Genomic DNA, 20,755 nt, shown 5'->3' on the forward strand with positions numbered 1-20,755 from the left:
GCAGCGAACGGCAAGCCAAGACCGGTGCACAAGGGGAAAGATTGAAGGAAGCGACCAAGATCAACCTGTCCCTTTCAGCCTTAGGTAATGTCATCTCCGCCTTGGTTGATGGCAAAAGCACTCACATTCCATATCGGGACTCAAAGCTTACCAGGCTTCTCCAAGATTCTCTCGGTGGCAATGCTAAAACTGTGATGGTGGCCAACGTGGGGCCTGCCTCTTACAATGTAGAAGAGACTCTGACCACTCTAAGATATGCCAACCGTGCCAAGAACATTAAGAATAAGCCAAGGGTCAACGAAGACCCTAAGGATGCCCTCCTTCGAGAATTCCAGGAAGAGATTGCTCGGCTCAAGGCCCAGCTGGAAAAACGGTCCATTGGCAGGAGGAAGAGGCGAGAGAAGCGGAGGGAAGGTGGTGGCAGTGGTGGAGGTGGGGAAGAGGAGGAGGAGGAGGGAGAAGAGGGCGAGGAGGAAGGGGATGATAAGGATGATTACTGGCGGGAACAGCAAGAAAAACTAGAGATTGAGAAGCGGGCTATTGTAGAGGACCACAGCTTGGTTGCAGAGGAGAAGATGAGGTTGCTGAAAGAGAAGGAGAAAAAGATGGAGGACCTGCGGCGGGAAAAGGATGCCACTGAGATGCTGGGTGCCAAAATCAAGGTACTGTACCCTTCCTTGGGCCCTTTCTTTTCTCTTTTAAATCTTTTTGTTCTATCAAAAAAGATAATGGGGGGGGGTAATATCTCTTTTGGTTTTGCATTCCCAATAGCTCCATGATATTTTGTGCCCAATAAACATTTATCGAATCAAATTGAATGAAGAATAATAATTTTTCAAGTTAAAAAAAATTAAGTATTGAATTCATAGTAAGAATAATTATTACATATGTGCAAGTTATAAAAAAAAGTAAAATTAACACTCACATTAGCCCCCCCACGTTAAGAAATAGAACAGCATCCATATCTTTACAAGCTCTTTGTGTCCCCCTCCTCCCGAGGGAACCATTGTCTTGGATTTGGTGGTTTATCGTTTCCTTGCTTTTCTTTATCGTTTTCCCGTGCATGTATATATCTCTAAATAAAACATAGTTTTAGTTTCCCATAACTTTTTACTTTTATATAAATGAAATCTCATTGCTACGATTTGCTTTTTTTTGCTCATTATGTCAATGAGATATATTCATATCGATGCCTGTAGATTCATTCATTATTACTGTTCTGAGAATTCCATGGTATTCCATTTTCCTGAGAGTGTGGGTTGTTTTCATTTTCTGCTATGAACATTCTTGTGCTTGGCTCCAGGAGAACATGTACATGCAGGAATTTCTTGTCTGGCATCACTAGGTTCTAGAGTATGTGCAATGTCAACTTTACTAGATAATAACAGGTTGTTTTCTAAAGTGGCCCTGTGGATTAAAACTTCTGCCAGTAGGGTACGAGTTCTGGTTGCTTCTCATCCTTACCAACACTATGATTATCAAGACTTTCATTTTTGTATATCTGGTAGATATAAAATGGTATCTCATTGTGGTTTTAATATGCAGTGCTGGATGTGGTTCCATAGTGTAGCGGTTAGCATGTCTGCTTTACACGCAGAAGATCCTGGGTTTGCGCCCCAGTGGAGCCACGGTCCATGGTATACAGCCATGCCACCTTGAACAAGCCCGACGTCTGATCCTGGAAGCTAAGCAGGGTCAGGCCTGGTTAGTACTTGGATGGGAGACCACCTAGGAAGACCAGGTGCTGTAGGCATAAATTTAAAAAAAAAATTATATATATGTATATATATATGTGTGTATATATATAGTGCCGTGATTACATAAGATCTGGAGCTCTTCTATCATCCCTTGCAAATGCTCCCTTGTAGTCAACCTGCAACCCCTGTGTGCCAGTGGCTGAGTGGTATTCTAGAGCATGGAGGCCCCCTGTGTCGAGTCTCCTCTCAGGTGGCAGTGTGGTACTCCATCAGACGCCTGGGCCTGGGCTGCAGTGGGCCTTTAACAGCAGAAGAGAGCGCAGAGTGCAGAGCTGGCCCTGGGAATCTGAGGACGACCACTGCCTGACCACAAGAATTCCTTTGAGGGGTTAGGTTCTATCTCATTGAATTTATGCAGACTTCTGATTTCTACTCTAAAATGTATCTATGTTTATAACTTTTAAAATGACAAGTGATCTCTTTCTCACCTCCCCTTCCGGCACTATATGAAGCCATACTTTATCTGTGGCTTTATAGTGACCCTTTCACAGAGCCGGTACTGTTTTCCTTCAGAGACAGGGCTCCTTTCCAGGACTTTCGAGACCTGATGTGAAAATGGAACCATATGCAACACAGTTAGGAGGTAACTGTTTCAGAGAGGGGCTTAGTATAGGATTCCGTTATGTGAACCGCTGCATCACCCCTCCTCACTCCCACACCTGAAGTGTGACTAGGTGTGCCCAGGTTTGATTTGCATGCTGATTTTAGGATTACATCTCTTATTGAAGCCCAGGAATACCTAACCTGGGGTATTTGAGCAACTCTCAGAAGCTGGGTGTGGCAAAACTCAGCGTTACCTCACGGTCACTGAATTTCTTACACGCTTTGTTTATGGGAGAATGACATTACTTCTATCTTTTCCAATCCCTGGCTTCTGTAAAATCATAGGACCAAAGAATTTAGATGTGGAAGGTGTGTGTGTGAGAGGTGGGGTGGGGAGGTGGCGGGAGTGGGTTGGTAGTTAGTAATCAGTCCAGCCCCTTCATTTCGAGAAAAGAGGAAACAGTCTCAAGGGCTTACTGAAAGACAGCAGCTGGACTACAGTTAATGTTTATGTGTTTCTTAAAAGCAAGTTTGTAGAGGTTTTGGAACCATCCTTTTTGGGTGCAAATCATTCCTTCAGCTCTGCTGAAGGCTCCTGATCTGTATAGCCAGCTCAGAGCTATCTCCTAACATCCAAGCTGGGTAGCCTCTGCCTACTGGTCATTTCCATGGAGAGTCTTCTGGCCACCCAGAGCCTGCCTGCTCCTGCCTTCGTTTCTCAATGAAGTTAGACTCTTGGGAGCTGCCTCTCCCTTGCTAGCTGCCTCTCCCTCTCCCTTAGGGCCCAGTCAGTCCAAGGCCTCTGACTCCTGTCTCATCAGGATCTCTCGGACCTATCCCCTTTGCTCTCACCCACCCCTGCTGCCCTAATCCAGGGCTGGACCCTTAAAACAGCTGCCTGTCTGGTCTCCCTCCAGCTAGCCTGCCCTTTTCCAGTCATTCTTCTGTGGCATGGAAGCAATGTTTCTAAAACACAAATCTGATTGTGTTTCCTCGTGCTCAGAGAACACATCAGTGGTTGCTGTGGTTCTCAGGATCAAGTTTAGTCTCCTTCAGTGGAACTTTGAGGTTGTTGAACTGACCCTTGGTTGTTTTGCCAACTTACCACTCCCTACCGTACCCTCTCACACATAAATTTTTTTTCTTAGCTGATACCTATTTTTACTTCAGCACTCTGTGTATATGTCCTTTGAGAAAGGAAGCTTTCCCTTATGCCTGAAAGCCCGAATTCTCTCTCTCCAGTGTGCCTCTCCCATTACTGCTCTGTCTTTTCCTTGTGATGGCATCTGCCTCCATGTGGTAAGAGCCTGCTTCCTTGTCTGTGACCCTCAGTAGACTCTAGGATTTGGGTTTGTATTTACAGTTGCCTCCCCGCTACCTAGCACATAGGAGGTGCCTAATATGTTCTAAGTGGGGTCAATACTTTGTACAAACAAACCCAAAACATATTTTTTTAAAGGAAGCTGAAGTTTATGTGTGTCTGGAGAAGCGGTATCTTCAGTGTTTCCAAGTTAAAGTCTCCAGTGGAGCTGCCGCAGCCCTGTCCCAGTGATGAGAAGGGCACAGCTGAGCACAGTATATTTTTCCCCGGAGTTCACCCAGCTTGGCTCAGTCCTGAGTGCTTTATCTTTTACGGGCTTCTCTGTGAAGAAGTACGTTCTGAGGAAAACCTTTCACAAGATGGATCCTACTTTTTCCCACTTAGGCCATGGAGAGTAAGCTTCTTGTTGGAGGAAAAAATATAGTAGACCATACAAATGAACAGCAGAAAATCCTGGAGCAGAAACGGCAGGAAATTGCAGAGCAGGTAACTTTTTCATTTTTTTTTTTAGTGGAGAATGGGATGGGGTAAGGTGCGTTAATGCTACAGAGCAAATATCTCTTCTATTAGACTTGTCAAAGGGAGTGGAAATGAGGCATGGCAGACCCTTTCTAGTGGGAGTCTCTGATATGATGCACCCCAGTTCTGTATCTTTGTATAGACATTGTCTCTAGGCAAGCTGATGAATTTTGTGCTATTTCTCAGAAACGTCGAGAAAGAGAAATCCAGCAACAGATGGAAAGTCGAGATGAGGAGACCTTGGAACTTAAAGAGACGTATAGCTCATTGCAGCAAGAGGTGGACATCAAGACCAAAAAACTCAAAAAGGTATAAAAGGAACAAGGATAGGCAGAGGTGCCTTGAGATTGGGGGAAAAGAGAGAAGTCTGTTGTCTGGAGGGTCTCCTTCTTCATCTTCCTCTCTCCTGGGTTCCAGCTCTTCTCCAAGCTTCAGGCGGTGAAGGCAGAGATCCATGACCTCCAAGAAGAGCACATCAAGGAGCGTCAGGAGCTGGAGCAGACTCAGAATGAGCTCACCAGGGAGCTGAAACTCAAGTAAGTGTTAGGCCTTCCATGGCACCCCCAGCCACTTGGGGGGGTTGTTTGTTTGTTAAGTAAGAAGCACTTCTCTGGGGACAGGGCACCTGCCTACTTCTCTCCCGTTCATCCCCTGCCACTGTTGGTCTTCTGTTTATTTCTGAGAAAGTCACGTTCTGTCTCTGGGTCCCATCTATTAACTGAATGACTTTACCAGACGATTGCCAAGTTTCCTTCCACTCTGCCTTCTTGAAGCTTTTAAAGGCTCTGTCTGGCCTCATCTCTATCTACTGATAAGAGAGAATATTTTATTAACTAGAGTTTTCTGAATGGTATGATGAACACCCAAATACCCATCACCCAGCTTCAGTGATAAACCATCTTTTGTCATCTGTTTTTCATAAAAATATTTTAAGGCAGTCTTACCTCATGTTATCCTACTTCTGTGTACTCATATATGTGAATGCAATGCTATTTTTAAAAAGCTTTATTGAGATAAAATTCACATACTTGACAGTTCACCTATTTAAAGTACACTGTGTGTGTGTGTGTGTGTGTGTGTTAATAGGGTTATAAAACCATCACCTCAATCTAATTTTAGAACATTTTGCCCTGCCTCCATAAGAAACTCTATACCAATTAGTAGTCATTCCTCATTATCCCCTCCCCAGCCCAGAGTAACTACTATAAATTTGCCTGTTTTGGACATTTCATACAACTAGAATCATGTAATATATAGTCTTTTGTGACTGGCTTCTTTTGTTTAACATGGTGCTTTCAAGGATCATCCATGTCGTAGCATGTCAATACTTCATTCTTTTTATGGCTGAATAATATCATGTTATGTGGATATACCACATTTTATTTATCCATTTATTAGTTGATGGACGTTTGGGTTACGGTGTTTGACTATTATGAATAATGCTGCTGTGAACATTCATGTACAGGTTTTTGTATGCACATGTTTTCATTTCTCTGGGATATATATCTAGGAATGGAATTGCTAGGTCATATGGTAACTCTGTGTTTAACTTTTTGAGAAACTGCTAAACTGTTTTCCAACACAGCTTCATCCTTTTACATTTCCACCACAAATTTCTCCACATCTTTGTTGACCATTGTTATTGTTTGTCTTTTTGATTACAGTCATCCCAATGAGTATGAAGTAGTATCTCATTGTGGTTTTGATTTGCATTTCTCTAATAACTAATGATGTTAAACATGTTTTCATGTGCTGATTGGCTTTTTTGTATATCTTCTTTGGAGAAATGTCTGTTCAAATACTTTGCCCCTTTTAAAACTAGGTTATTTATCACATTATTTATTTATTTATTTGGTTGGGGGGGGCTTTTTTATTATTGAGTTCTAAGAGTTCTTTATATATCCTGGATACCAGTTCCTTATCTAGTATATAATTTGCAAATATTTTTTCTCATTCTATGAGCTGTCTTTTCACTTTATTGATAGTTTTTTGTTTGTAGCACAAAAGATTTTAATTTTGATGTAGCCCAGATTATCTGTATTTTCTTTCGTTGCTTGAATTTGTTATATCTTAATTTGCCTATTCTGGACATTCATATACATTAAAATGAAATAATGTGGGATTTGTGTACAAGTTTTATTATGGACTTATGCTTTTAATTCTCTTAGGTCATCTAATAGTGTTACATTTTTAGGTCTTACATTTAGGTCTATGATATATTTTGAATTAATTTTTGTGTATGGTCTGTGGTAGGATTTCACATGCATTCTTTTGCATGTAGCTATCCAGTTGTCCAAGCACCATTTGTTGAAAAAGCTCTCTCATTGTTTTTGCACCCTTGTTGAAAATCAATTGACCATAAATGTAAGCGTTTATTTCTGAAACCTCAGTACTGTTCCATTGATTTATATGTCTGTCCTTTTGCCAATACCATACTGTTTTGATTACTGTAGTAACCTTTGCAGTAAGTTTTGAAATGAGGAAGTGTGAGTCCTCCAACTTTGTCGGTCTTTTTCAAGATAGTTTTAGAGTCCCTTGCAGTTTTGTATAAATTTAAAACCAGCTTGTTAATTTCTGCAAAAAAGCCAGCTATGATTTTGCTGACCTGTGTTTGTGTGGAATTTGTAGATCAATTTAGAGAGTATTGTCATCTTAATAATATTATGTTCTGATCCATCCATTTACTTAGATCTTTATTTTCTGTCAAGACTGTTTTATAGTTTTCAGTGTGCAAGTCTTTTCACTTCTTTTGTTAATTTTATACCTAAATATAAAATTAGGTATTGATGCCATTGTATAGGAAATTGTTTTCTTAATTTTCTTTCAGAATGTAGAGAAATACAATTGATTTTTGTATAAAACACAATATATCTTTCCACCTAACAAAAATAAAGTTAAATTTCTTAGTATTATTTCATACCCTGTCCATATTCAGATTTTCTTGGTTTGGTCATATTAAGATCTATATGAGGACCAAAGATTGCAATTGGTTATTATGTTTCTTAAGTTTATTTTAACCTACACCAATCTCTTTTCCTTTTAAGAACTTTTTTTGTAGTTGACTTGTTGAAAAAACTGGGTCAGACAACCCGTAGAAATATCCCATGTTTTAGATTTGTCAGTCTTCTTTTTCATGATGCCATTTAATTTGTGTCTCTATCTTCTCTATTTCCTTTTAACTGAAAGCTAGCTCTGAAGCACTGGTTTTTAATCTTGGCTGCACACAGAAATCATCTCAGGAGTTTTTAAAAATAGTGATACTTGGGCCCACCCCAGAGATTCTGATTTAATTGGTCTAAGGCAGTGGCTCTTATACTTCATCTGAACGGCTTGTTAAACATAGATAGCTGAGCCCCACACCCAGAGAGTCTGATTCAGTATGTCTGAGGTGGGGCTTGAGAATTTGCATTTCTAACAAGTTCCAGTTGTTGCTCCTGCTGGTTCAGTGAACACACTTTGAGAAGCAGTGATCTGTGATGAGGTCTGGGCAAGATATTTTTTAGAACTCTGTAAAAAATATTAATGTGCAGCTTGGCTTGAGAATCACTGAGCAAATAGTTTGAACCAATAATGACTTTTGTCTGGATCCTTTATTTCATTAGGGGTTACAAAATGATATTTTTCTCTAATCACTTCTTCCACAGTATTAGCTGGAATTTTTCTTTAAAGAATTTTTCAAAGAGATTCTTTTAATGGCCAAATTTTAAATTAGGAAAGGAATCCTTAACACTAAATGTGTGTGTCAGTCCTCTTTCTAGGTACGTACACCTGGGAAAAAGATCAGAAAAAAAATATGCCGAAATAATAATAGCTATCTCTAGATAGTGAAATCGTGTGTGAAAACATATTTTCCACATTTCCCAATGTATAAATTGGATCTTTAAAATCAGGAAAAAAAAACCATATCTTATGAAAAATATTTTTTTAAATGTCAAATAAAAATGAAGAGAAATTTTTATCACTTCCAAAATATTTTTTTCTCTAAGGAAGGCATTTTTATTGTTATAGCTTTTATATCTTTTGAATAAACAGTGAGTCCTGTTTCTCACAGTCAGTATCCTTCACCTCTGGTGTTTGTTTTGCGTCTCTCCCACGTTAACACCCCTTTGGCATTGTTCTGTCTTGAGGTTTTAACAGAATGAATGCAGAGATGTGGCAGAAAGCCATCACCATGGAGAGACAGAACCCACTGGGTTTCAGTTTCATTGTTTGCCATGTTCCCTGGGTGCTTCTCACGCAAACTCTTCTCAGGAATGGTCTTCATTCTCAGAGGTCTAAGGGACTGAAAGCCATTTGGTTCTCCTCTTTGTCCTGATGATTAGAATGTGAAATTTTCTAGCTCAGACAACAATTCATGGGATTGGAGGAAGGCAATTTAATTTCTAATCTGTTTTCAGCATTTTGGAAGTTAATGAGGGTTAGCAGTACCAGTGGCCCTCCGAAAAATACTTCACGTAGCACAGGTTCGCTCCAGTATAGCCCATGCATTACCTTCCTCTTCAGTCTTTTCACCTCCTCAAGCTGTTCCTGCTTGGGCAGAAGTGACCGCTTCATATAGATTCCTAGGGCAGACCACTGTCAGCACCTGTCATACCTAAAAGGCCTGCACCATCGGCAGGGACCAGATATCATTCATGTCTGTATCCTAGCTCTTTGTGTGATGGTAGGCCCATAGCACCTGCTTAGTAAATGTTTACTGAGTGACTTATCTAATTATTCAGTACATGTGGGACCAGATAGCCAACAATTCACCTGTATTGTTTCTCTGTATTTACCCCTGTATGTGTGCTCTTCCAGGCATCTTATTATCGAAAATTTTATCCCTCTGGAAGAAAAAAGTAAAATTATGAATAGATCCTTCTTTGATGAAGAGGAAGATCATTGGAAATTACATCCTATAACCAGACTGGAGTAAGTCACTACTGACTTTAAGTAGACTTGAAGGTGGGGAGGAGGGAAAGAATGTTGGTAAGCTGGACTTGGCCAGAGGGATATGATAAGGACATAGTTCGATTCATTTCAAGTTGGAACCAATTGCATCTCTGACTTCTGACGGCCATAGGTCCATGAGGTAAAAATTTGATGATGAGTATGGTACTAGAAACTGGGAAACTTTATCACACCGAACTAATGATCTTTCCTAAGTTCCTGCATTTCAACTTCCCCAGCTGTCAAGTGAAGCTTACTAGACCAAATGTGGGTCAGTCAGTACACAGATGTCATCTTGTGTGTCAGTCCAACACAGAGTTGAAAAGGACTCTCAGTGTAAGTCTGGGTCCTGCTGGAAAAATGAGAGATACCTGCCAAGGACACAGGGGTGGGGAGTGTTGACAGCTATGCTTCGTGCCTCCCTTCTAAGAACTGGATGATGATTCAGATCTTTTCCGGCCTAAAAGATTCATGACACTCACGTTTGAATCAGAAAGCAACTCAAGCAGAAAATATAAGCAGCTCCTGCATCATTTTCATGTCAGCCCTCAGTCTGGGGAGTCACTTGCTTCAGGTTTTACTTAAGTAGGCTCAGTGCTGGTTCTTTCTGAGTGCTGGTTCCACAGGACCGAGGCTGGGACTATGGCACACACGCCAGCCACGGCTTTAACCACTACAGTTCTTTTCCAGGAATCAGCAGATGATGAAGCGGCCTGTCTCAGCTGTGGGATATAAGAGACCATTGAGCCAACACGCAAGAATGTCCATGATGATTCGTCCAGAGGCCCGATATAGGGTGAGAAGATTGTTCTTGTGTTCCTCTCTTCTCTCTTTTAGAGAAGTTTAGATTTATGTAAACCCTGAGGCGCTATCTACAAAGTCCTAGAGTTTCTATCCTGACTCTTTCCAGAGGTACCTGAGCACATTTATGTTAATATAACAATTTTAACAAATAATAAATAAATAACAAAAGAACAATAACAAATAATATTAAATAAAAAGGTAAAATAGAATGAGCTTTAGGAAATCAGGACTAAGGAAGATGGAAAGCATAACATCCTGTCCATAATGGCCTATAAACTCCATAGTGGCCAATAAACATTAACAGTAGGCTTCAGAATGGCTCTTTGGGAAGACTGGAGATGTCAGTGACAAGAGATGGAGATGTGTGCAAGAACTTACAGTACTTCCATTTAACATAATGTGGATTAGTCATGTGGTTATTTAGAGTGACATAATTGAGGACTATTTAATGACCCAAACATATTTTATAATAATAATACTGTACGAGCTTCTATTATAAGCACTTGTTATGTTCCAGGCACTGTATTTAGCTGTAGATCGCTTTCTCTACTAGAACACTCCCACCTACTCTATGCAGTAATCCTGTGGCTTAATAATAGGTAGCTGATAAGTGGATGAACCAGGAGACACAATATATTAAGTTATAAAACAATTGTTATTGAAAGTATATGTATGAATAAAAAAAATCTGGGGCAAAATATATCAAAATGTGAACTGGTTATATCTGGTTAATGAAAGTACACTTAATTTAAATTGAAATTTTTTTTCCTTATCTGTGTCTTTTAACTCTCAATGGGGAACATGTATTATTTTTATAATGAAAGATTTTCACTTTAAACATTTAAAATGTTTTTGAGTCTCCCTTGTCAGCCAGAGCAAAACAGATTAGGATTAATTAGCTCCTTGGGTGCTTTTCTTTCTGGCACTGAGTTATTTAAAATAAAGAAAACAAAAATAGAAAGGATGTATTAGGGTTTTATATAGTGGAAGATGAGTGTTGTGTCAGACAGAATCCTCGGAAGCATTTTTCTAGCAATTTCAGAGGGTACATATCTTGCCAGTTATTTCATGTCTTAAGCCAAAAATATGTTTTTTAAGCCTACAAATCAAATATGTGGGTTTCCAGGGGGAGCTAACCTGATCCAAAGGTAGATTTTAAAGCAGCGGCTTTCAAGCAGTGGACCCACTCCATTAAAAGAAGTTTTAAGCAATTTCTCAGTATATGAAATTGATAAATGGAGCCACTCCCTCTTCCCACCTTCTCCCTGCAGTGGCCCCTCCTGTCCCCTCTGGAGCCCTGGGGCTTGAACTCCACTGAATGGGAGAAGCTGGAGAAGATGTGTAACCATGGGTGCTCTTCCCCTACACACTTGTCGTGGTATGTAGGAGCTGGGACAAGGCCCACCCAGGATAGCAAGTGAAGGAGTCCATCCACTTGCTAGTTATGAGGCAGGGCCCAGACTGATTTTTAAAATGTAGTTACAACCGTATACACTGCCACACACCCCCTTCTACATGCATATACACCATACCTGTCTCTTCCCCTTAGTAACTAAAACTTTCATCAAAGCTGCTGTAGTAGGTGGTGAGATTATTGGTGATTACTATTTTCTTCTTTATACCTTTTTTATATTTTCATATCTGCAATAAATGGGTTTTACTTAATTTATTATTATTCTACTTAGGGTGTAATACATGTTTATTATTATATATATTTTTAAGGAAAATAGAGAAAAGCCTAGAGAAGAAAATAAAAATCATCTGCAATCCCACCAGAAAAAAAGTCATAAAACTACATTGCTTCTAGGCAGGATCTTCGTAGGCTCTGAGTAGCAAGCCATTTGCACTTCTGTTCTTGGAGGGAGTCTATATTGCTTGTACTTTCTGTGTCTGATTGGAGACCAACGTAGCTGGTTGTGGCTGTGCTCCTGCAGGCAGAAAACATTGTGCTGTTAGAGCTGGACATGCCTAGCCGGACCACCAGAGACTACGAGGGCCCTGCCATTGCCCCCAAAGTCCAGGCTGCATTGGATGCGGCTCTGCAGGACGAAGATGAGATACAGGTGGATGCGTCATCCTTTGAAAGCACCGCAAATAAGAAATCCAAGGCCAGGTGGGTGGCTTTTGATGACTTATGTTTGAACAGAATGTATTTGAACAAGGACAAATGAAAGTAGAGGGTGACAAGAATGCTCGTTTATCATGGAATACTTTACAGGACACAACAGAAAATATTGCTGTATTATTCCTATGTTTATTCAATTACTACACAAATATATATGGTTCAGGTATGATACCAGGTATATACTGAATACCAGGATGCCTAATGTGCCCAGTTCCTACTGTAGGGAGCATGTGTTCTAGTGAAATAGGGGACTGTACTTTGGTTCCCACCAGATACTAGACAGTTCTAAGTGCTTTAAAAAAGATTCTGTTAATGGTTTCTTGCAAAAAATCACAAGGCAAATATTATCATCAACCCCATTATATAGATGAGAAAACTGACATTTGAGAAAGTAGCCAAGTTCAAGGAAGTAAGTGGTAGACAGGGGTCACACCTAGGTCTATCCAAATCCACCACTCAGTCTCTAAGCCTTGGTGGTGAATTTACCTCATTTATCTAAATAACCAAGTACTTAATTTGGTGCAAAATTAGAAATTCTATCTTATTAAATTCTGGAGTAGAAGTTTAAGGAAAACAACTGAGTGCAAAAGCAAAAATGGAAGAAATTCTACCTGGAAACTTAATATTTTTTGCCAATTTGCAGAAGATGGTCAAGATTTGATTTAAATGGAAGAACAAGTACCGGGAATCAGAGTCCATTCCCTAAGGTTACACACCTTGGTCAGCAGGTTGTGTTGGCCATGTGCAGAGGGTCAGGCTGTGCAAGCCTGTTGGATTTACCGTTGAAAGGTCTAGTGGCTTTTAGGCCATTGCAGAAAGGCCACCTTGAAATGTTAATGTTGGTAGGAAAGGAGCCTGATCTGTGTCAGTGACACAGATAGGACGTGTAATGTAAATGTGTGGTTGACTTTTGCAGGCCAAAAAGTGGAAGGAAGTCGGGATCCTCCTCCTCTTCCTCAGGAACCCCTGCATCTCAGCTTTATCCACAATCTCGGGGGCTGGTTCCGAAGTAAAGCCAGTTCCTCTTCTCCCAGGGTGTGAACAGCATTTGCCTTCTGAGAGAAGAGATGAGCAAAAACCTGCAGAGAAGACTGGAGCCCAAACTCAGAACCATTCCCCTGGGGAGAAGCAATGGCCTCTTTGCAGATTAACCAACTTAATCTGGCTGAAACGTGCTGGTTCTAATCTGGCACTCAGCTCCTCTGGGAAACGTCCTTTAATTAGCATCTCAGAAATGCATGGGTAAGGTAAAGTGCAACAGTTGAAGTGGAAAGCAAGAGAATGACCAGTGACCTTGCTTCCCCTTCTCCCTTGCCTTCTCTTCTCCCTTCCCTTGGCCTCCCTTCCTCTCCCCTCTCCTTTTCTAGCCTGTTCTTTATACTGGGCTTCCTTCTCTTCGAACAATAGGACAGAATCAGGAGTCACCTTAGCAGGGACCAAGTCTTTGGAGCCTCAGGATAAAATGACAGTGAGGTTGAAAAGTGAAAGCCCTAGAACTTGAATAGGTGCTTGTTCTTATAGGTAGAAATGAGCAATCTCATTTGGATCCAAGCCCATGATGACTTCTCAGTAAGAAGTGGATCTGCCTTTGGGATCTCCCGAATGAGGAAATGTTTTCCAAGGAAGCTACCGATTTCTGCTCCGGACGAATTCAGTGTCGGAAGCAAAAGAAATCACATTCCCTTTGTCTCCTTGGAGAGTTTAGGGAAACAGCTTCTTTAAAACCTCAAAACCATGACTATCCTGTCAAAGACATAAATCTGTAAGCTGATGCCATGTCTATACACCGTGTCACTTTAATCTTCATTTGTTACCATCTTTTCCTGTGCACGCGTACTCTGAGCATCCCTGCCTAGGCCCATCCTCAGCCTCCAGAGCATGCTCTGCAGTGGGTCTGTTTTGTTGGAGAATGGAGGCTGGCCCTGCCTTCTCCGATGGGACAAGAGTAGGAGGAATGAAACATATAGTAGCACTTTTCAATTCTCCATTTTGTTCCGTATTTGCATAGAGAGCATAAGGGTGACTAGGCAGATGCAGAGACAGAGGCATAAGGCTTGGTGCAGTGGGAAGGAAAGACATAACATACGGAATCAAAGGAACCCTGCCTGCCTTCAGCAGAAAACTCACCTAATCCCAGAACTGTGGGGCCCCCCAGACAGAACCTAAGATGGTGGCAGGGGGTGGCTGTGTGATTGAATAGGCTCAGAGGAGAGTTAGGAATTCCTGTTTACATATACTAGTTTGATTTGTAAGTTTTAGTTCTTTGTATTATTGAAATTCAAAGCTTCATTTTATGTTGGTCATTAGGTGAATGTTACTTTTTTCCCCCAAGAGAAGCTCATGAGTGTGTGTGTATGGGTGTGTAAGCACAATGGTGGCTGTGTTCTTTGAGTGTGTCTGTGAGAGAGAGAGAGAGAGAGAGACCAAGAACTTGCCCAATTTTAGAAATACACTAGTGTACAGTTGTTGCCTTTGTCTGTATTAAAGGCCTATTGAATGACTAATCCAGGCTGGAAGTGCTCCCATGTGGGTGTCTGACTCCACGAGCCAAGCCTGAGGGGACAATACGAGTCCCCAAGTCTGCCACACTGACGTACCTTGCTGGCACGGTGCCTCAGTAAGGTGGCGACTCAGGTGGGCCTCGAGTTATATTTTAACTCAGCTGCTCAGTTCCCAGGGCACATTTCTGGATCAGAACCCATGGGAAAGAGGAGGTACCAGTGCAATGTCTTAGCATGTTACAAATGGAGATCTGTCATCTGGCAGCTTATCTCATTTTTAGTTACCATTTTTTCTGAACCCAGGGCCCTTTTCAGCAATTCCCAGAGCATAATGGAGCCTTCCGTCATCTTTCTTGGGATCAAACACTGCTTCTTTCCTATTTACTAAGATTTTACCTGTTTGAATAGGAACCATATAATGAGGTGGATAGTAAGATGGTTATCTGCCGGTTACACCTGTTTCTTGCACCACATTTTTTCAAAGCTAGTCTGACTTCTATGGGCTGAAAATATTCATCTGGCAAATCTGAGAATCGAACACTGTAAATAACATGATACTTTAATACTGACGTCTCGAGGTGGCTATTCTGACCAAGGGTGGTTGAGTGACCATAGAACTTAATTTCTAAGAAGGCAAAAAAAAAAAAAAAGAAAGCCAAGTCGACAAGGAAGGTTATTAAAACAAGCTTGCCTTGTCTTTACCTGGTGGTCTGTGAAAAAAAGTAGAAGAACACCTGTGGAGGTGAAGCTGTTCCTTCCCAAGCAGTCTCCGGTGCTTTTCTTCTCTCAAAATGGATCCGATAAATATCTGAATAGAACAGACCATAGAATAGTCTTACTGCTACCAGAAGTTGCTGCTTTGAGCTCTGAATTGAGCCAAATGTGTAGAGGACCTACCATGCCCACCGAGGGACCAGGCTTTCCTGTCTATAGTCATGCTAGAATGTTCCAAGCCGTCTGAGGGCCTTCATGCCTACAGCAGTTAGTGAGGTCTGGAAGTAAGCGTCACAGGACCTAAGAAGATCATCTGGGAGAAGAAGTTTGAAATTGTGTGTGCAACCCTCTTCAGGCCCCTTTTTGCTTTGATCAGTAGGAATGTATTTGGCTTCATATTTTAAAGTCACATGCCTCCCAGACCCCTGGATTCAGAACCTGAGGCCACAAATCATAGGCATGAAGCACTTTCTTAAGACTCTGACCTAATGTTGGATTGTTCCCTGTCGGTTGCCTGCATGCTGCTTGAATTGCACCACCCACACCTCCATGACCAAGGGCATCAGAGAGTTCTGCAGCTTAGGCGTGGGCTGCTCTCTGCTCTTCCTGTCTGACTCTTGTAAGTCCTCCCTCACTGAATGTAGACTTGTTGCCAATTGCTGAGAAGTGTCAATTCCCTGTTAACATGGGATATCAGTTGTGCCTCGCATTTCCCACTTGAGGGCGAGGCTCACTGCAAGAAATACCTTCTCAACACCATCAGTGGACAGGAATGGGGCTGTTAATATACTCTAAAAGCCATAATCAAAATGCTCAGAGGGAACTGGGTAAGAATAGTAGGCCTGGCTATTGTCTATCTCACAAGGTTTTGTCTTGTACTGTTCACAAATCTGCCATCTTTTTCCCTGCCCATGTTTCTTGAATGAAATGCTTTTGAGGTTATTTATGAAAGGAGTGATCCTGGGGCAGGAAGGAGACAGTGGGCTTTATGGCTCTTAGGAGTTACTATTGATTTTGACCTTCTCTTTGGCTACCTTTAGACAAAGAATATGCCAATTCTTGGGGCTCTAAGTTTTACACTTGATATTTATTTGTATCATCTCTTTGTCTAGGAATGTAAAAGTGATTCTGAACTAAGATGTGTAATAAAAATCAATCAGATTTATTGTACCTATAAAAAGGTGTCCTCATAAATGACTAACGCTTTTGAAAACGACATGCCTGTGGCCGACACACTGCCATTTTCTTTAAACATTTTAATTTTTCTAGTGAAAGGGTTGGAGTGGAAGTGAAGATTGAGTTGGAATGCTGATATTTTAAAAACATAGCAACAAGGTAAAGGGACATAAAATGAAGAAAGACAGAGTGACAAATAAATGCTTCTCATGTTTTTCCGTGGAGGTTCCTGAGACAGGCCTGAGCGATAGGCGTGCAATATCTTTTAACTTCCGTGTTTTGTTTTTTAAGTTTCTTTAAATTTATTACATTGTACTTTAACATGTGCCTATTTTTTTTTTTTTTTTAACACAAAATATGTTATTTACCCTCAGGAAAAAAAAGAAATACCAGAAATGGACCGTATGTTGATCTTGTGGTTTCTCATATGCTCAGGCCTGCTGAAGTATACTCCTGCGTGCTCCGTGGTTGAGAAGTAGGGACCGAGTAGAAAGAGCACAGACCACTTGTCCTCTGAGCTGGGTCTGAATTCTGGTTGTGCCTCTGCTTACCAGCTGTGTTACTATGAGGAATTTAATTTACTTCTCTGAACCTTGGGATCCTTGACTGTAAAATGGGATGATAATCCCCACCTTTCAAGGCCATTGTGAGGATTAGCAGCAATTCAAAGCAACAAGCACACAGTATGTGAACTAGAACAGGCATTTAAAAATGCGGTTATTGCCGTGCTAGGGCCCTTGTTCAGAAGATACCATGAACAATTTGTATCCTAAGACACTAGAAGCTAATACTGGGCATCCATGTTTATTTAGAAAATGCTAGGCCTCTATAGAAAAGCTGCTAACTATTTAACAAATATATGCTGAATACCTACTCTGTGCCATGCTGTTTTATTTTAGACACTGGATGTATAGATATGAGCAACACTGACATGGTCCCTGCCCACACAGAGCTTGTACTTTAATGGGTAAGGAGGCGGGGTAAGTGTTAACCGAATACACACAAACATGTAATTACAAATTATGACAAATGCCATGAAGTGATATTATAGGATAGCATAAGAGAATAATAGGGGCCTAATTTGGATTGGGCAGGTAAATAAGGGAAGGGCTTTCTGAAGAAATGGCATTTACAATGAGATCTAGAGAACAAAATTGGCTGGGCAAGAGAGGAGGGCAGGGAATTTGTGAAGGAGGGAACAGTATTTCTGAAGGCCTCGTATAATAGAGAAGTAGAATTTCATAAGAAGGTATCAGTAGTCCTTTTTTACCCTTACTAGAGGGAAGCATGGAGAACTATTGTTGAAAAGATTGTAATACAGAACTTTAAAAAGTAACAATAAGATCTTTAAAGATCACAGAGAGGACAGTGGCCTATGTGACTTAGGCAAATGGTTCTTAATTTTATTTCTTCATAAGATGCCTTCAAACTATGTGTAATGTCCCTATACCCTCCTTTTCTTCCAAAAAGAGTTAAAAATCATAGCTTGGCTCTGTCTAAATAATTATTAGTTTAGAATATTTCAATCTATTAGCCAGAAAGCAAGAGTTCATAGTGTGATTTAAAGAATTATAAATGTCTTCTTGAGAGTGACAGAATCTTGGATTGGGCGAGGGGCTAACTCATAGGGGAGGTACAGGCTAGAGCACTGACTCACCAATTGTCTTCTCATCTTCTGGATTGTTAAAGAAAAAAAACAAGCTACCTAAACCTTGTGTGATTCCATAAGAAAGAAATATTTGGTCTTTGTTCCTGAAGAGCTTCTACGACCCTTGGGATTTCCTGAGTGATAAGAGTGTCTTTTGGTATTCCTTAACAAGCTCCTTTCGACCATATCTGAGCTTAGGTTAATAAAGTGACTGTAGGTGGCCTCCTAGATGACTTCAGGATGGGGGCCAGTTGCCAGTGGAACTGATCCTGTGATTAGAGGGTTGGAACTTTCAGTCTCACCCTCTGACCTCCTGGGAGTGGAGAGGAATTGGGGATTGAGTTAATCACCACCAGCCAATGATTTAATCAGTCATGCCTACATAATGAAAGCTCCATAAAAGCCCCTAAATGATGAGGGTTCAAAGAGCTTCCAGGTCGGTCACACACTGAGGTGCTGGGAGGATGGCATGCCGGAAGAGGGCATGGAGTTCCCCACTCTTCCCCTCATAGCTTCTGCTATACATTTCTTCCATTTGGCTGTTCCTGAGTTGTATCGTTTATAATAAATTGATAATAGTAACTAAAGCCCTTTCTTGAGTTCCATGAGCCATTCTAGCGATTATTGAAGCTGAGGAGGGAGTTGTGGGACCCCCGATTTTATAGTTGGTCAGAAGTACAGGTGGCAGCCTGAAACTTTGGATTGGCATCTGAAGTGGGGCAGTCTTGTGGGATTGAGCCCTAACCTGTGGTTCTATGCTAACTCCAGGTAGTGTCAGGATTGTAGGACATCCAGTTGGTATCTAGAGGATCAGAGAATTGGGTTGTTGAGTGGAGGGAAATCCCATATATTTTATTGTCAGAAGTGTTATGAATAAAAACAGTTGACCTTGGGAACTACTTTGAACTCTACACTGATAGTTTAGTTTGAGGACGTGTGATTTTGGTAGGCCCTCTTTGTACTAGAGTTGCCATCTGATTGAAGTTTACCCTGCGAATGGTCTCCAAGGACCATGTGGTGGTCACATCTGCCAGTGGCATTTGTCAAGGACATAACCGTAGCTCTTGCAGCTGCTCCTGTTTCATCCTCTGTTTCCACCATCAGTCTTGTGGTTAACCGTCCCCGGGTGCTTCAGTTAGGCAAGCCAACTGGGGACTTGCTTTTGGGGAGGGAGAAATGGGCAGAGTTCACTCACCTGCATCTCTGGGAACAGTGGAGCCCACAGGAACTTGTCGAATGCCTATGTTCACCAGGTGTCTTGTTCTGCACTGGGGATGGGGAGGAGTAAAATATACTCCAGCCTTTCTGAGGAGAGAGGAGACAGAAACATCCACTGATGGTAATTCGGAGTGATTAAAACCTACGAGAAGGCCTGCCTCCTCTCCTTGTACCACTCTCCCTACCTTTTGTGGCTGGAGCCACTCAGGCCTCCTTTGCGTTATGCCAACAGCTTTCATGCCTTGGCACCTTCACATGTGCTGTGCCCTCTTTCTGGAAACTACTCCCCACTCTTGGCTTGGCTAACTCTTACTCATCCGTCAGGTACCAGTTTAATGTCACCTCTTCTAAGAAGCCTTCCCCGACCGCTCGTTCTGGTTTTCCTTCATCTCTACCTGGCTGTATGGTGTCTCTTACCTTTTTTCCTTCTTAGCTTCTTTTCCATCTTGCAGTTATATATGTCTGCTTCGATCTCCCCCATTGACAGCGAGTTCCCCGAGGGCATATCCTATTGTCCTAAGTTTGACACTGGATATTTGGATGATGCTGATACCAGCACAGCTCAGCGCAGTGTTTTCTGTCAGAGGAAGGAGTGATATGCCAGGAGAGGTGGAGAAAGGCTTTGTAAAGGAGACAGCATTTCAGCTGTGCTCCAAGAATGGGTAGGGTTTCACCCACTTGGGAAGGAGGGAAGAGCACGCCAGACAAAGGGGACAACATGAATGAGCACATGGGGACTTCCTGGTGATGGGCATGGATAAGGAGAACCAGGTTGGGAAGGGTCTGGACTCCGGGCACATCCTGTAGATAGTGGGGGAGCCCTGGAAGGCTTTTTTTTCTTTATGAGAGTGAAGCACAACTCTATTTATACTCAAGCATTTTCTTCTTAAGCCAGCCTCACATGCTATTATTTCTTTTTAACAGAAAGCAATTTCACTAAGTGAAGCTTTAAGTTTGCCTGCTGTTCACACTGGTTTTCTAGGCTTAGTAGGCAAATTGTATTCTTCAAGGAGCTTTCCCCGGTGCAGCTCACTACTCAAAGAATTCCAAGAAGCACTTGAACTTAACTTCAAGATCCTGGTTCCCTAGGAATGGGGCCAAGGGATTTTTCAAGGCAGTGGCCTGGGAGGTTGTCCTTTTGCTGTGTTTGGGAACAGAGAAATTAAAGTTCTGCACTTGGTTTTGAAATTTATCTTTCTTGTCCAGTCAACAAAAGATTTGCATGTGCTGTTCAAGACTGTGCTAGGTGTCATGAGCTGCTGCTTGCAGTCTTGTAGAGAATTAACACCATTCACAAATAAGTAGAATTCAAGGTGATCAGTGGCCCAGATGTGGCACTGACAAGTTGCGGGGCGGGGGACGGTGGTCACAGATTTCAGTAAGGGGCATGTTAAATGTAGTGATCAGTCTCTATGTTAGATTATCCCAGGGTGACAAGAGGATCCAGGGCTTTAGCATCACTTTCATTTCTTCTTCTCTCTTTATTTTTTTTTTGAGTAT

The 20,755-nt window shown here is 41.6% G+C and overlaps 1 protein-coding gene and 1 pseudogene across 1 annotated transcript in view; both read left to right on the top strand.

Annotated features, from left to right (window-relative positions):
* Positions 1-16,393, top strand: part of KIF3B (kinesin family member 3B) — a 36,572-nt gene extending 20,179 nt beyond the window's left edge. Inside the window, 8 exon segments of the mRNA XM_006921711.3 lie at positions 1-662; positions 4,006-4,107; positions 4,327-4,449; positions 4,558-4,676; positions 8,938-9,051; positions 9,760-9,865; positions 11,808-11,986; positions 12,915-16,393. The exon segment at positions 1-662 is cut by the window's left edge and continues 24 nt beyond it. Coding sequence (XP_006921773.1) covers positions 1-662; positions 4,006-4,107; positions 4,327-4,449; positions 4,558-4,676; positions 8,938-9,051; positions 9,760-9,865; positions 11,808-11,986; positions 12,915-13,011 — 1,502 coding nt within the window. The 3' untranslated portion in view covers positions 13,012-16,393.
* LOC112471325 lies at positions 1,638-1,753 on the top strand (annotated as a pseudogene).
* Positions 16,394-20,755: the final 4,362 nt, after the last annotated feature.

The sequence above is a fragment of the Pteropus alecto genome, unplaced genomic scaffold, assembly GCF_000325575.1.
Source record: "Pteropus alecto unplaced genomic scaffold, ASM32557v1 scaffold45, whole genome shotgun sequence".
Lineage (NCBI taxonomy): Eukaryota > Metazoa > Chordata > Mammalia > Chiroptera > Pteropodidae > Pteropus > Pteropus alecto.